Source organism: Rhinoderma darwinii, chromosome 9, assembly GCF_050947455.1.
Source record: "Rhinoderma darwinii isolate aRhiDar2 chromosome 9, aRhiDar2.hap1, whole genome shotgun sequence".
In the NCBI taxonomy this organism is placed as follows: Eukaryota; Metazoa; Chordata; class Amphibia; order Anura; family Rhinodermatidae; genus Rhinoderma; species Rhinoderma darwinii.
The window spans coordinates 14,734,136-14,749,704 of NC_134695.1; the positions used below are offsets into that span (position 1 = coordinate 14,734,136).

At 39.0% G+C, this 15,569-nt stretch overlaps 1 protein-coding gene across 3 annotated transcripts in view; it reads right to left on the bottom strand.

Annotated features, from left to right (window-relative positions):
- Positions 1-943: 943 nt before the first annotated feature.
- Positions 944-15,569, bottom strand: part of LOC142660620 (choline kinase alpha-like) — a 62,159-nt gene continuing 47,533 nt past the window's right edge. For all 3 annotated transcript variants that reach the window (XM_075837302.1, XM_075837304.1, XM_075837301.1), the window contains 6 exons: positions 15,170-15,228; positions 14,906-14,993; positions 8,302-8,410; positions 7,613-7,719; positions 5,145-5,226; positions 944-1,834 (listed from right to left, as the gene is read on the bottom strand). In XM_075837302.1, the coding sequence (XP_075693417.1) occupies positions 1,775-1,834; positions 5,145-5,226; positions 7,613-7,719; positions 8,302-8,410; positions 14,906-14,993; positions 15,170-15,228 (505 nt within the window). In that variant the 3' untranslated portion in view covers positions 944-1,774. The remainder of the gene's footprint in view (positions 1,835-5,144; positions 5,227-7,612; positions 7,720-8,301; positions 8,411-14,905; positions 14,994-15,169; positions 15,229-15,569) is intronic.

The window sequence follows — 15,569 nt, forward strand, 5'->3', positions numbered from 1 at the left end:
CATTGGAATATCCTTCCGCTATTACCTTAGAGGAGAGCTGTTTTGGGTTTGGGGAGGGTTTACAGCAGAATGCAGGGCACTTCACTGTTTGAGGGACACTTGCCATCTCATTTGCATAGGACATGTGGGAAATTAAAGCTACTTGTTCAAAGTTATGGAAGGACTAGGATCGGCAACATAGGCATGATTACACTAGTTTCCATGATCGCTATCTATTGTGGTTAGCGTTTTTTTGTGTGGGGGTGGACAAAACTGCTGAGACACCCTTTAAATACATATGGTATGAGTACCTGACCGTCTGCTCTTCCTGACGCTATTCAGCCAGTACTGCTTTCATAACTTCTCTCCGCATCAAATGACTGCATGCTCCCTGCACAATGTGTGCCCGTAGGCTTTATGCATGACTAAGTTATCCTATTTATACATGGATTTTAACACCTCTAATAAAACAAAGTTGCACACATTCTTAATTCAATTTAGTACATTATCAATACACAGTATTTCTGTAATTAGTCACATTATTGAAAACCTCAGAGATTCATTAAAGGAATTGTCAAGTAAAGAATGAAATAATTTACAGATAAACCTAAAGTAAAGTTTAAACTAAAACCCACTTAGCCTGGTAGACTGTGCTTGACACGGTCAATATAAGCAGGTAAGAATAAAGAGACATTCGAATTGCGACCCATTTTAGGTCTGCCCTGCTTGCATCCTTCAAGCTATTTAATATCTTCCAGCATCCTAGAGGAAAGTAAAAGTCTGGACCAGGGAAGTAGGCTACCCCAATATAACTCTACATGCTTGCAGTGCAGAATTGTTGACAAAGGCCATTTCTATATCCAAAATACTTGCGTTGGGAACAGAATAAATTGTTTATAGAGGTTCGCTATTATACACTAACATTACAATAGCTGTAATATTTTATTATGCATTAAACAATAAATTATGGGTGCCAATTCGGTTCAGTTTATTGTTAGCGAGTAGCCTCAGGGTACAATCCCACTTTCATACGATTACATTACTGTATAACAAGCTGCATCATGAGCAACAAGCGAACAGTATCCTACAAGTTCAAATCTAAAATTGCAGAAGTGACATTTAGTGTGTAAAAGATTCTTCAACTAGCCACATGGTACAATGTATTACAAAATGCCCCTTGTAGCGAGTATAACTTGGCCAAGCTGGTGTAGTTGCTATTTGCATCAAGATAGATTAAATGGTCAATAGCAGAACATCTTGCGGTGCCCATTATAAGCTTCAAAGAACATACTATTTGAGAAATTAACTGCCCAGAGAGTTCTTTAAAAGAAGGAATGTGTGCAAAAAACCCTATTAAAATTCAGAAAAAAAATTAAATCAAAATTACTACAAGATATTTAACAATTTCACAATATATACATTCAGTTTTTAAAAAGACCGAAAAACACTTACATCATTGCCATGAATTAAGCCAAACTGCATGATGATTTATTGAATAAATGTCTTTTTCCCCCCAATGGTCAGAATGGGAGACAAATCGGCAGACTTCAGGACTCATTGAAATCCAACCAATTCATTAGGAGCTTCTTAATCACATATACATGCAAGAGCAAAGGACTACTCCGCTGTACTCCACCCAAGACAATATTTACTTGAATTACAGGTTCAAGATGCTATAGTAAACATCCGGTGTGTGTTTCATGTATCTGGAGCAGGTGGTTTTACAGAAAACATGATATTCAGAAGTATTGAAGCTGGGTCATTTTCCAATCATTGTCATCCATACAGGTAGGAATCACAGTCCCAACTTCTTCTTATGTAGGAAATAGGCATCAAATCTTGCCATGGCATATTCCTTAGCAAACAAAACAAGAAAAAAAAAAATCATCTTTATGAACTAGATAAAAAATAAAATAAAAAAATAAAAAGTCTTATGCATGTTTTGTACCAATTTCGTTTCTTTATAAAAAGTTCAGTAACCTAACACATTTCATTACAAGCTGTAACGCAAGATCAGTAGAAAATGAGTATTAGGGTATATTCACACGCGGCAGATTTGTTGCAGAAATTTCTGTGACTGTCTTTTTTATCTGAACGGGGCTTGCAGAAACCCATTCATATGCTGCAGAAACCACCCCATTAAGATTCATGGAACTTATTTTTTGTCATAGAAATGTTGGCAACAAGTATGCAGTCTAAATATACCTTTATAACCCAGATCGAAGTTCACAGTTCTACTTGCTCTGTTAATTTGCATTCTGGAACAGGTCATCCTTTCATCTGGTACTATACGGTAATCTAATTAACGTAAGAAAAAACACAGGCTTTTTTTTTTTTTTTTTTTTTTTTTTTTTTAAAAACACACACGCACTACGTATGGAGCAGCTTCAACTTATGCAATGGAGCAATCTAATGGATATGCCAATATGCCCATATACAAGTGGACATATGTATCCCATAAGGCCAGTATAAGTCAGGATACCGCAGCCTAAACAGTATTGAAGAGTGTATATTAGCAGTGGCATTCGGACATGCCAGCCTGAGGAATACAGTGCAGCAACCCACCAGGTTGTACCTGGTGCCGTAAGGCTTCGTTACTGAATTGCACACTCTGCGACTGGGAGCCGCTGTTCTTTTTCCGACACAAACTAAAAAAAATAAAAATCAGTTTTGGTGTAATTACATGAATACATTTCTCCCCATTATGTTATATGGGGTTAGTGGTGTGATTGTCAACATAGTAGTTGCAAAAACCAGCAGCAAACTGTAAAACTGGCTGCATCTCTGAGCTATACAGTATAATGCAATCACAATTCACTGGTTGCACCACCCTTTCAAATTACTACCAGTTTGCCCCTGACTGAAGAGAAGTCATCTCTTTCTATTATATTTCTACAAGGTGAAGAAGTCCACAGAGTAGCTCATGTGCGATAATGCATCATCCTTGGCAAAGGTTTATCACGCACACATCAATGAGGCCAAACGTATTGCAAGTAAAGTATACCCTTACATAGTTTATACAGTTGAAAACAAAACCACATGTCCATTAAGTTCAACCAAGTGATAGGAGCGGATGTGAATTAAGAGAAGGGGTATGGGTAAACGTTAGCCATCTACTGTTACTTCTGTTCCCAGTTCCTAAGGTAGGTCATTCTACAGTTCTTAAATTGTCACCCATTTTTTTTAACAAATTTTGACAAATTTTTAAAAACATTTTTAACAAAATCTATAGTACAAGCGAATATACAAAACGTTGTAATACATCATTAGAGAAAAAACGCAACTCCCCACTCAAGCTTCTTTACACCCACCTTCTAAGGCTGGATTCACACGAGCATGTTCGGTCCGTAAAGGACGGAACGTATTTCGGCCGCAAGTCCCGGACTGAACACACTGTAGGGAGCCGGGCCCCTAGCATCATAGTTATATACGACGCTAGGAGTCCCTGCCTCTGAGTGGAACTACTGTCCCGTACTGAAAACATGATTACAGTACGAGACAGTTGTCCCGCAGTGAGGCAGGGACTCCTAGCGTCATACATAACTATGATGCTAGGAACCTGGCTCCCTGCAGTGTGTTTGGTCCGGGACTTGCGGCCGAAATACGTTCCGTCCTTTACGGACCGAACATGCTCGTGTGAATCTAGCCTAACTGTTCACTCACTCTGACGGACAATCAGTTTACTGAGTGAGAAGGTTACAATTGGCCATAGAAGTCTATGGGAGAGTGGAGGAGGAGAGAGGAGCAGAGTGAGAGAGGCAAAGAGCCAAAGACGCTGCAGCACAGTTCGTGCCACATTGGCTTTTGAGGGAATTTTACATGGAAAAGTTTACATGGCCTGTATAAAAAAAAAAAACAATATTTATATATTTGTTCAAGTTAATGATGCCCACAACTTAGACGTCTCTCCTCAAGACTAAATAAATGTAATTCATTTAATCTGTCCTCATAACTAAGATACTCATTAGTTTAATATTTATTTAACTCCAGGGCATAATTTCCATGAACAGAATATTCTAGATGAGGCCACAATAACACTTTGTACATTGGTAATATGTCCTTGTATCGTGCTGGCTTTAGAAATAGCTGATTGACATTGGATGCGATTATTTAGTCTATGATCACTAAAATTCTTGTCTACTCTCCCAGTTTAACTCCAAGACATATGGGGCATGCAGGTTAGATGCATAAATTTACATTTATCCACATTGAACCTAATTTGCCAAGTGTATTCCCAAACATTTAATCTATCCAAGTCGGCTTGCAATTTCATGAACATTTTTCTGAACTGAACTACATAGCTTGGGGTCATCTGCAAAAATAGAAACACTGCTATTAATCCCATCCTCTAGATCATTAATAAAGAAGTTAAATAATAGCCCTGAACCATGGGGTACACCAATTATAACTGTATAACATTTAGAGTAGGAATCTACTGCTAAGACTCCTGACAAGTCTTCCATAAGGTTTAATGTAAAAATGTCAACTTCTAATTTATTACCAGCTTAGGCGTATAAGGCCGGGGTTCCACATAGCGTAAATGCTGCGGAATTTCCGCAATGGAATTCTGTGCGAAAATTCCACAGCATTTACAGTAGCAGCAAAGTGAATGAGAATTGGAAAAACTCACGCCCACGCTGTGGAAAAAAAAAAAATAATCATGCGGAAGGTGTTCTACGGTGTCACTTTCAATACCGCAGCATGTCAATTTATGCTGCGTGTTCTGTGCGGAGATGCTGTGTGTTTGGCCCATAGACTAATGGGAAGCAAAAATTCTGCAACAGATTTGTTGTTGCTGTTTTTACAGCATTTACGCAGCAGAAACGCAGTAAAAACCGCCGGAAATCCGCAGGTGCACGTATACTTTGCTGTAACCAATGCTTAACACTAAATCCGTAGGTAAAACCGCTGCGTTTCCGCAGCAATATGAGAGGGAAAAACATATTATTTGGTACGGATTTCTGCTACAGATATGCCAGTGGTTTTCTAGAGATTCTGTTGCAGATTCTCTGTTGCAGAAAAACTGCAGGATGTGTGTGGGAACATACCCTAATAGTCCAGATGCAGCTTTCAAATCACAGGCTTGTAAATCACGCTAAAAATGTCAGTATGTTCAGGTCATCATATTCCATTAAAACAGTAACATTCTGTATTTCAATACTCACCATATACCCAAACTCGATAGATGAGATTTTTGCTTGAACAATAGACCACAAACCCCAGAAGAAATGGGATGCAAGAGCAAACCTAAACAAATTCATAAATTGTATTATTCTGTAGCTCAGAATATGCTATTTGCAGTCCCAGAGCATAAATGTATACTGTATTGGATTAGTATCTGCAGGTACTCATGGTATTGGCTCAAGTGTGCTTCAGGGAAGTCAACTGTTCAAGATTGTCTGCCTCGCTCACACAAGGATCACATTTATTTTTATTATTTATTTGTTGGATCCTATTTTTAGAATTTTTTTAAAAATACCGTATTTCTCGGACTATAAGACGCACCCTGGATTTAGACAACAGAAAATAGGAAAAAATGTCATTTTACAAAGAAGGTATCATATCTGCTATACTTTGGTCTTTTTTGACACAAAAGCATTTAACATTACATATTTTACAAAGAAAAAAACTATTGGTTAAGAAAAAAAAAATGTGTTCAGTTTCACCACATTCTGAGAGCCATAACTTATATTTTTTAATCGTTTGAGTGATGGGAGGGCTTATTTTTGCGGGACGGGCTGTAGTTTTTTATTACCACCATTTTATTTTGTAGATACATTTTTTTAGTTAATTCTTTTTAGTGCTATGGTGACCAAAAGACAACGATTGAGGTTTTAAATTTTTTTTTTTTTACGCCGTTCACGGTGGGCGTCAAATAATGCTATATATTGTAATAGTTTGACTTTTACAGACGCAGCGATACCAATTTTTTTTTATCATCTTTTTATTTTTACTTTGTGCTTGGAGAGAAATGAGAAAGGTTTTTGTTTTTGTTTTTTTACTTTTAAACATTTTTACACTCCTGAAAACGTATTGAACTTTTTTTTTTTTTTACACATTTTATTAGTTCCCCTAAGGGACTTGAAACATCGATCGTTAGCATGGTACGCTGTTTCCGTAACTACTATTTAGTTGTATGGGAGTTACGGAAACTGCTTAAGTCAGCGAGTTAATTTGTTTGCGTAACTCGACCATGCAACCAGGAAGTGAAGTGGCCAGAAGACAGTGGAGCCGGGTAAGCTAGAACGGGGTTTAGGGGGCCCCGTTCTAGAGATAGATGCAGGTCCCAGAGTTGGGACCCGCATCTATCTGACATTTATAACATATCCTGTGGATATGTCATGTGTCCTTCATGGGAAAACCACGGTAAATGCCGCGGTCGCTATTGACGGCATTTAACTAGTTAAACGACCAGGAACCGTTCCTGGCCGTTAGAGCAGCGTGTCAGAAGCGGCCACCTACAGTGTATGGAGCGGAATCAGCGCGAGCCCGCTCCATACATCATCCCCTCCACATGATGTGCCGGCACATCATGGGTCGGGAAGGGGGCCGTCAGGGGGCCTGGCGCTGTCGCAGGGACTTTTTAGCAAGATTTATTCTGGCTAAAAACTGCGTCTTATAGTCCGAAAATACGGTACTCTTATTTAACTGTTAATGATAGTTTTAATTCTGACGTTGCACTCTTAAAAGTAGCATTCACAATTTTTTTTATTCTTTGACCCATTATATAAATTGTGGTGAAGGTAATCTTCTTACCGGTGGCTGTATTTGTGAGTTATTTGCTCCCTTCTGGTCCTCAGCTCTGTCATGTGACCGGCAAAAAGACTTTCCAACTATCATAGCGTCTCACGTGTGGACAGGAAGTCAGTTTTTCTATTCATTACTATCACAGCCTCGATGGGAGTCTTCTAGAAATTAATGGAAAAACTGAGTTCGTGTCCACACATGACACTGTGGCAGTTCGAGAGTCCTATTCCTAGTCACATGACATAACTGAGGACCAGAAGGGAGTAGATAACTCACAAATACAGCCATTAGTATGAAAATTACATAGTGTGCCTTTCCAAAGGGCCAGAGAATAAAAGATTCTGTGGGAGTGCTGCTTTAAGCTGGCCAAATACATGATACAGCGCATTGCAGCCAATCAATTGTATGAATGATCTTTTAGCAATAGTAGAGACTAAACTGGCCTTTCAGGGAGTCCGTTAAAAAACAAAACAAAAAAAAACACCTGCTTCTATGGGGCTGGCGCAAAGCAGAAAATGATCAGCCAATCATGATAAATACTTGCAGTTAAATTAAAGCAGTCTGGTTATTAAGGAGTTAATATAGGGTTCAAAATGGGAGGGGGGGGGGTCTCTTTAGTCCAAATGGATGGCAGCTACAAAGTGCATATCACTGGGGGACCTCCAACGTCTGCCTTACATAGACAGGCTATTAATTTCAAAAGGGAATTATAATACTCTGTTGTCCACATGTTGGCACTGAAGGGAAATTTAACACCTTCAGCCAGGACACCCTGTGAAAAGATTACTGGAGAACCCTTCTAAATAAAAGAGGGATTGCCCAAAGTGGAGAACCCCTTGAAGTGCTTTATAAATATAAAGTGCTCTTCTCTTCAGGAAAAACTCACCTGTTAATTTCAATTAGCATTTCAGTCTCAACTTTACTTCTCTCTTCATTACTCATGTTTTCAAACCCAGGTTGAAATGCTGTTACATAGCTAGATATAAAGTGAAGCTAGAGGGGGGGGGGAAGAGAAAAAAAAGAAGTCAGATACGATATTAATGTCAATGACCAAAATTAACAGTATTCCACAGTTAAAATGTCAAAAGTAGTAAATCTTTTGAAAACTTTAATGTGCTGAAATAACATGGCGAGTGGAATTGCACTTGCAAAAATAACTGAGACCCCCTGCACATGGCCGAAGGCGCAATCACGGTCCATGATTACGGGCACGGCCGGCCACTGACAGTCGTGGGAAAGTACGGGAGCACGGTCCATAAAATCCAAAAAATAGGACATGCTATTTTTTGCAGATTATTTTTATACGGCCCAGACACCTACCCGTAAACATACGAGAAGAAATAGAAGTGAATTGATCAAGATTTTGATCCGCAATTGCGGATCAAAATTACGGTCATGTAACTGGGGCCTAACAAAAGGAACCCTGAAGGGTGGCGCTGTCATTCTAATTATGCCCATATGTAGAATGGCTTATCATCCAACAATTATGTAACAAGAAAAAAAAAACAAAAAAAAAAAAACTGTAGTGCCCTATACCAGCTATTGCCTAAAACCTAATAACATAAACCAGTTTACCTGTTGTTTCTTTATGGGATACTTTGAAAATTTGGCTTTAAAGAATGGGAATTTCTCATAGGTGTAATCATACATCCATTCACAAAAATGATTTCCAATGTCAAACCCCCTGAATAAACAAAAACACCAAGTCATTAAAACAAAAACATAACAGGACAGTATCAAACAGTTCAGTTCCACTATTGGGGTCATATCAGTACATTAGAAAACTAGGGTTATAAATGTGATGACCGTTAGTCATCTGCAATAGCATTGACAGGGTGAAAAGTGCTCCTCAAGGTTTGAGAATCTGTGGTCTGGAAAGAATTAATCAGCAGACTTGAATAACTGATCGGACCACCACATGCAAGTACCACTAATGCCGTCGCAACAAAAGATATTAGAGACTAAGCTGCTTAAAAGCAGAGTATCTCTAACAGCATGTTCTTAATAGCGCAGAATAGAGGTCCAGCACCAGTTTGCGATCCATAAAATCTGCCAGGAGGGCTAGTTTCACACACACAATTTTTTTGGCTCTTTTCAGGCATCTTTCGATGCATTTTTTTGTGAAGAAATACAGGTTAGATGCGAGATAATGGGGAAATAATTTTTTCATTCACACACAGTGCGAACATGAAAAATTGCTACATGTATAGAGTATATGCACATGTGGTTTTCTAGAGAATTCTAAAAACATTTCCTGAAATAAAAAATTAAAAAAATTGCGTAGTACCGAGTTAGCCAGAAACCATATGCAATGTTAAATACTTGTCTAAAAAGACAAAATTATTGTAGGTAGGATACATTCGTTGACCGCGGGGAAACCCTTCTCTGGACCAGACCACAGTTTGGCAGATTTAAAGGTCCTAATACTCAAGGGTCATTTGAAGGCAGTGTTCACACAGTTTTTTGCAGGCGGAAAAATCTGCCTCAAGACTCCTTCAGGAATTTCGAGGCAGATTTGGACCTACCTGCACGCAGTTTGGTGCGTTTTTCGTGGTGCTTTTCGGCCGCGGCCATTGAGCACCACAGGCAAAAAACGCTGCGAAAACCGCTTTCTCTGCCTCCCATGTTAATGGGAGGTCAGAGACGGAAACGCCCGAAGATCGGGCATGTTGCTCCTTAAAAACTGCTTGCGGGGAAAACAAAAAAAATGCCTCCGTCTCCCATTTTGGCACCGTTTCAGAACCAGTTTCCGCGTCAACAGCACCAAAATACTCTGTGTGAACATACCCTAAGAACTACAGAGAAAGAACAATTTGGGAATTCAAGCTGACATTCCAGTCATTGACACAAGGCCTCAATCTAACAACTGGATTTATGAGCCATTTCATGGACACACATCACATCCCCCATCAGTTTGATTCCAGATCCCTTAACTCCTAAGTAATCACCCCTATAACCTCAGTTTTATTGCCCCAGCTTATGTTGATGTATCAACTCATGCAAAGGCCCCATTACACCGGCAGGTTTTGGCCGGTGCAGATCGAGACAGCAGATTGATCGTTACTCTGATCGCTCGTCTCCATACATCATCATCTTGGCAGCGCGTCTCCCTGTTTACACAGGGAGATGTGCTGCAGACAAACTATAATATTTTACTTTTTTAAAACTATATGATGAGCAGATGAACGAGCTTTTCGGTTCACCACAAAACAGAAGGAAAAAAGGTTCTATGGTCAACCGATATATCGCTCAATTAAGGTTAATAAAACAACTGTGTTTCATCTTCATGGGGTGAACCTGGTGCCACTCCTTTGTCGTATGTATGTATGTATGTATGTATGTATGTATGTAACATACTTTAGTATCTATGAGTAGTTTGAATACTAATCTCGTTGCCATTCAAGATTTATCTAAACTATATACGCATAAATTAAATGTGGTTTTACTTCGATTTATTTGTTATATAATACGTCAGAATACTTGGAAATAGAAATTATATTTCTTATGACATATGTAATACATATATAAATTTACTAAGTTATTTTTGATTAAGGTTACAGAAGATCTGAAAAAGGTCATATTGTTTTGACCGAAACGCCATCTTTATGTCTGTGGATTGCAAAGAAAAATACTTCTGTTTCAAGAAAGAATTGTTGAGTGCCGGATACACACACACAAAAACGGTGACAGCACTCTGCGAACACCAATGGCAGCTAAACACTATAAATATGCATTGCTGATGAACAGACTTACAAAAAAAATAAAAAATAAAATTGTGTGAACCCATCCGCAACAACCTCTGTGAGGTGGGTCCCTACGCTGCTCAAACCCCCTGAACGGGGATTAAACCCACAAACTGTCTCTTATGGGTAATACATGAAAAAAAAAGGGCATTTGAAAAATACAAATCTGACGGTACAGCTGTAGCGTTTGTCAATTATAAAGAGTGTAATAAAATCTGTAAAAATGTAATAAAATTAGCAAAAATACAAAATGAAGGGCAGGTGGCCAAGGATAGTAAAACAAATCCCCAAAAATTCTTCAAGTATATAAATGCAAAAAAGCCAAGGTCTGAACATGTAGGACCCCTAAATAGTGGTAATGGGGAGTTGGTCACAGGGGATCAAGAGAAGGCAGAGTTACTAAATGGGTTCTTTAGCTCTGTATTTTCAACAGAAGAGCAGCTGATATAGCCGCTGCTGTTAATATATCAGTTGATATACTGAATTGGATGAATGTAGTTATGGTCCAAGCTGTATTAAATAAATAAACACAAGGCCCCGGGACCAGATGGGATACACCCTAGAATTCTTAATGAGTTCAGTTCAGTTATTTCAGCCCCCCTTTTCAGAATATTCAGAGATTCTCTAGTGACTGGTATAGTGCCAAGGGACTGGCGCAGGGCAAATGTGGTGCCTATTTTCAAAAAGGGATCTAGGTCTTCCCCCGGTAGATTAGTAAGCTTAACATCCATCGTGGGGAAAATGTTTGAGGGGCTATTGAGGGACTATATACAGGAATATGTGACAAAAATAGTATTACAAGTGACAGCCAGCACAGTTTTACTAAGGACAGAAGTTGTCAAACTAACCTGATCTGTTTTTATGAAGAGGTGAGCAGAAGACTAGACAGAGGGGCCGCTGTGGATATAGTGTTTTTGGACTTTGCAAAGGCATTTAACGCTGTCCCTCATAGACGTCTAATGGGTAAATTAAGGACTTTAGGTTTAGAAAATAGTTTGTAATTGGATACGGTCCTTGAGCCAATTCTCAATCTAGAGAGTTGTGGTCCATGATTCCTACTCTGAATGGTCCCCGGTTATAAGTGGTGTACCCCAGGGTTCAGTGCTGGGACCACTATTATTCAACTTATTTATTAATGATATAGAGGATGGGATTAATAGCACTATTTCTATTTTTGCAGATGACACCAAGCTATGTAATATAGTTCAATCTATGGAAGATGTTCGTGAATTGCAAGCGGATTTAAACAAAACTAAGTGTTTGGGCGTTCACTTGGCAAATGAAGTTTAATGTAGATAAATGTAAAGTTATGCATCTGGGTACCAGCAACCTGCATGCATCATATGTCTTAGGGGGAGCTACACTGGGGGATTCTCTTGTTGAGAAGGATCTGGGTGTACTTGTAAATCAAACTAAATAACAGCATGCAATGTCAATCAGCTGCTTCAAATGCCAGAAGGATATTGTCGTGTATTAAGAGGCATGGACTCGCGGGACAGGGATGTAATATTACCACTTTACAAAGCATTAGTGAGGCCTCATCTAGAATATGCAGTTCAGTTCTGGGCTCCAGTTCATAGAAAGGATGCCCTGGAGTTGGAAAAAATACAAAGAAGAGCAATGAACCTAATAAGGGGCATGGAGAATCTAAGTTATGAGGAAAGATTAAAATAATCAAACCTATTTAGCCTTGAAAAAAGACGACTAAGGGGGGACATGATTAACCCCTTCCCGTTGTAAACAACTTTCAGATTTTCATTTTTCCTCCCCACATTCCAAAAGCCATAACGTCTTTATTTTTCCGTCAATATAGTACTATGAGGGCTTGATTTTTGCGGGACGAGTTGTAGTTTTTCGTAGCACCATTTATTTTTCCGTATAATGTACCAGGAAACGGGGAAAAAATATATATATAGTTTTTTTCTATATTTTACTACTTTTACAAGTAAAAAAGAAAAATTTATTTTGTGTCGCCAAATTCCGAGAGCCATAACTTTTTTATTTTTTACGTCGATTAAGTGGTAGGAGGGCTTATTTTTGCGGGATAAGCTGTAGTTTTTAATAATACCATTTTTGTGTACATTCGACGGTTTGATCACTTTTTATGGGAGATTAGGTGACCAAAAAAATAGACATTCTGGCATTTACAATTTTTTTTTTTTTTACGGCGTTCACCGTGCGGATTAAATAATGATATATTGTAATAGTTCAGACTTTTACGGACGCAGCGATACCAATTATGTTTATTTAATTTTTTACTATGCTCTAGGGGGGAAATGGGAAAAGGGGGGTTTTTGAACTTTTAATATTTTTATTTTTTTTTACACAAAAACAACTTTATTTAACTCATCTTTACTTTTTTATTAGTCCCCCTAGGGGACTTTAACCAGCGATCGTTCGACCGCTTGCACGATATACTGCAATACTAATGTATTGCAGTATATCGTGATTCTGACAGGCATCTAGGCTCTGTCACCAGATTTTCAAAACCCTATCTCCTATTGCAGCTGATCGGCGCTGCAATGTAGATAACAGGAACGTTTTCTTTTCCAAAAACGAGCATTTTTGGCCAAGTTATGAGCATTTTTATATTTATGCAAATGAGCCTTTCTTAAGTACAACTGGGCGTTTTTAATCTTATTTCCAACTTGGCGTGTATTGTGTTCGTTACATCTGGGTGTGTTTACTTGTTTTACTAGCTGGGCGTTGTGAATGGAAGTGTATGATGCTGACGAATCAGCATCATCCACTTCTCTTCGTTACCACCCAGCTTCTGGCAGGTCACAGACACATAGCGTGTCCTCGCTCGTTCCTCCTGTGGGAGGAAGTGAGTGACGTCACAGCGTGATCTCGCGAGCTGCAATAGGAGATAGGGGCTTGAAAATCTGGTGACAGAGCCTCTTTAAGCCCTGTTTAATAGGTGTACAAAGATGGCGGACCTAGCGGGATCGCGCTCGAGTGTCGGCTGTAACATACAGCCGGCAACCAGCATTGTATGGAGCGAGTTCACTCCGTGAGTCCGCTCCATACTTCCCCTACCCGGCTATGATGTAACTGTATGTCATATTTCGGGAAGGGGTTAATTTATATAAATAAATGGCATATACAAAAAATATGGTGAAATCCTGTTCCATGTAAAACCCCCTCAAAAAAAAGGGGGCACTACCTCCGTCTGGAGAAAAAAAGGTTGAATCTGCAGAGGCGACAAGCCTTTACTGTGAATCTATGGAATATTCTACCGCAAAAGCTGGTCACAGCAGGGACAGCAGATGGCTTTAAAAAAGGCTTAGATCATTTCCTAGAACAAAAAAAATATTAACTCCTATGTGTAGAAATTTTTACCTTCCCTTTTCCCATCCCTTGGTTGAACTTGGACATGTGTCTTTTTTCAGCTGTACTAACTATGTATGTATTGCATATATGTGTTAGTGGCTGCCTCCATTTTTTTTTTATCTTGTACTCCACACATTCTGTCCTGGGTGATTTTAATTAGTTTAATGCTGGTTCCTACTATCCCCAAGTATATGTAGGTTTAGTCCCACCACAGAGGTCGCCATGTCGTGGCGGATGGGCTCACACAATTTGATCAAAATCTGCGCTAAGAACCTCACTATTGTAAGAAGATTCAGCAGCAATGAATATATATTTATGAATAGTGTTTAGGTGCCATTGGTGTTCGCAGTGTGCTGTCGCCATTTTCTTGTGTACTGTATGGTTTCGCAGTCACAGGTGTACATGCAGCTGTATACAGGTTTTGTTGCAGTGTGCTGATCAAACTTTCCTGTACACAGACACACTACCGATACAGTAACATATGTCGGAGCCTTCTGTCTGAGGTATAGGTAAAGAAATATGCTTGACTTATATCAGCCCAATTAGACGATTAACTGACGGTACTGGTCCAAAACTGAAAATCTTCACTATTGACATCTAACACTAAATTAAGGCTTCCCTACTGGATCATGAGGTGTCACCAAAATCAATCTGTATGGCCTCATGCACACGGCCGTGCCCGTAGCCCGCATTTTTCGGCCCGTTCTCCCATACAAAGTATGGGAGCACGGCCCGTAAAGCGCAAAAGATAGGACATGTTCTATCTATTGCGGTATAGTTCTACGGCACGGACACCTATCCATAGTGATCCGGAAAGGTGTCTGCGGCCAATAGAACTGAATGGGTCCATAATTGCAGACCACACTACGGTATGCAATTACGGAGATCTTTTTATGGTCGTGTGCATGGGGCTTAAGTTTGTATTCCAGATGACTGCAACAGCAGTGTCTTTTTAATACCCATACTTAACATTGGTATTGGGTCACATAGCAAAGTCAATCCCCAGGGACACATTCTGATATATACTATGAAGCAACTTTTAACTTTCTTTTGAGAATTGTGCGATTTAGTTTAATAAAGTCTATTAATATATTATTACATACCTATAATTGTAACTGCTGTATTCAAAGTCGATCAGCATAAGCTTCTGCTTTTCAGAATTCTCCCTCCCATCCAGTAACAGGATATTTCCTGGAAAGAAAGAATATGGAATGGATAAAGAATGCACGCAACAAAATCACTAATAATGACAACTTGTACGGACGTTGCACAATCTGTAAAAAATAAAAAACAAAAACTGCACCTAAAGGACACGGAAACCCAGTCCAAAACTTAATGTAAAATAGAAATGCCATTTGACGCCTTACCTTCTTGACAATCATTGTGACAAAATACAACAGGAGATGGAGTTGCTTCTAGTAAAGCTCTGGAAATAGAAGAAAAAAAAATAGCTAAAATAGCTCAAATGAAAGAGTACTTACTACCAGTTTATTTAGGACGTGTGACTATTGGACTTCACATTTGAAAGTCCTTAATCCAGCATTCAAAAGTACAATTGTTGTGGCACAGAACCGTTTTAGAACATGGAATCTCACAACAGCAAAGATTGTGTTAAGATTAGGAATTATAATACAGCACACCTACAGTGAAGGAAATAAGTATTGCTGATTTTGTAAGTTTGCCCACTGTCAAAGACATGAACAGTCTAGAATTTTTAGGCTAGGTTAATTTTACCAGTGAGAGATAGATTATATAAAAAAAAAACAA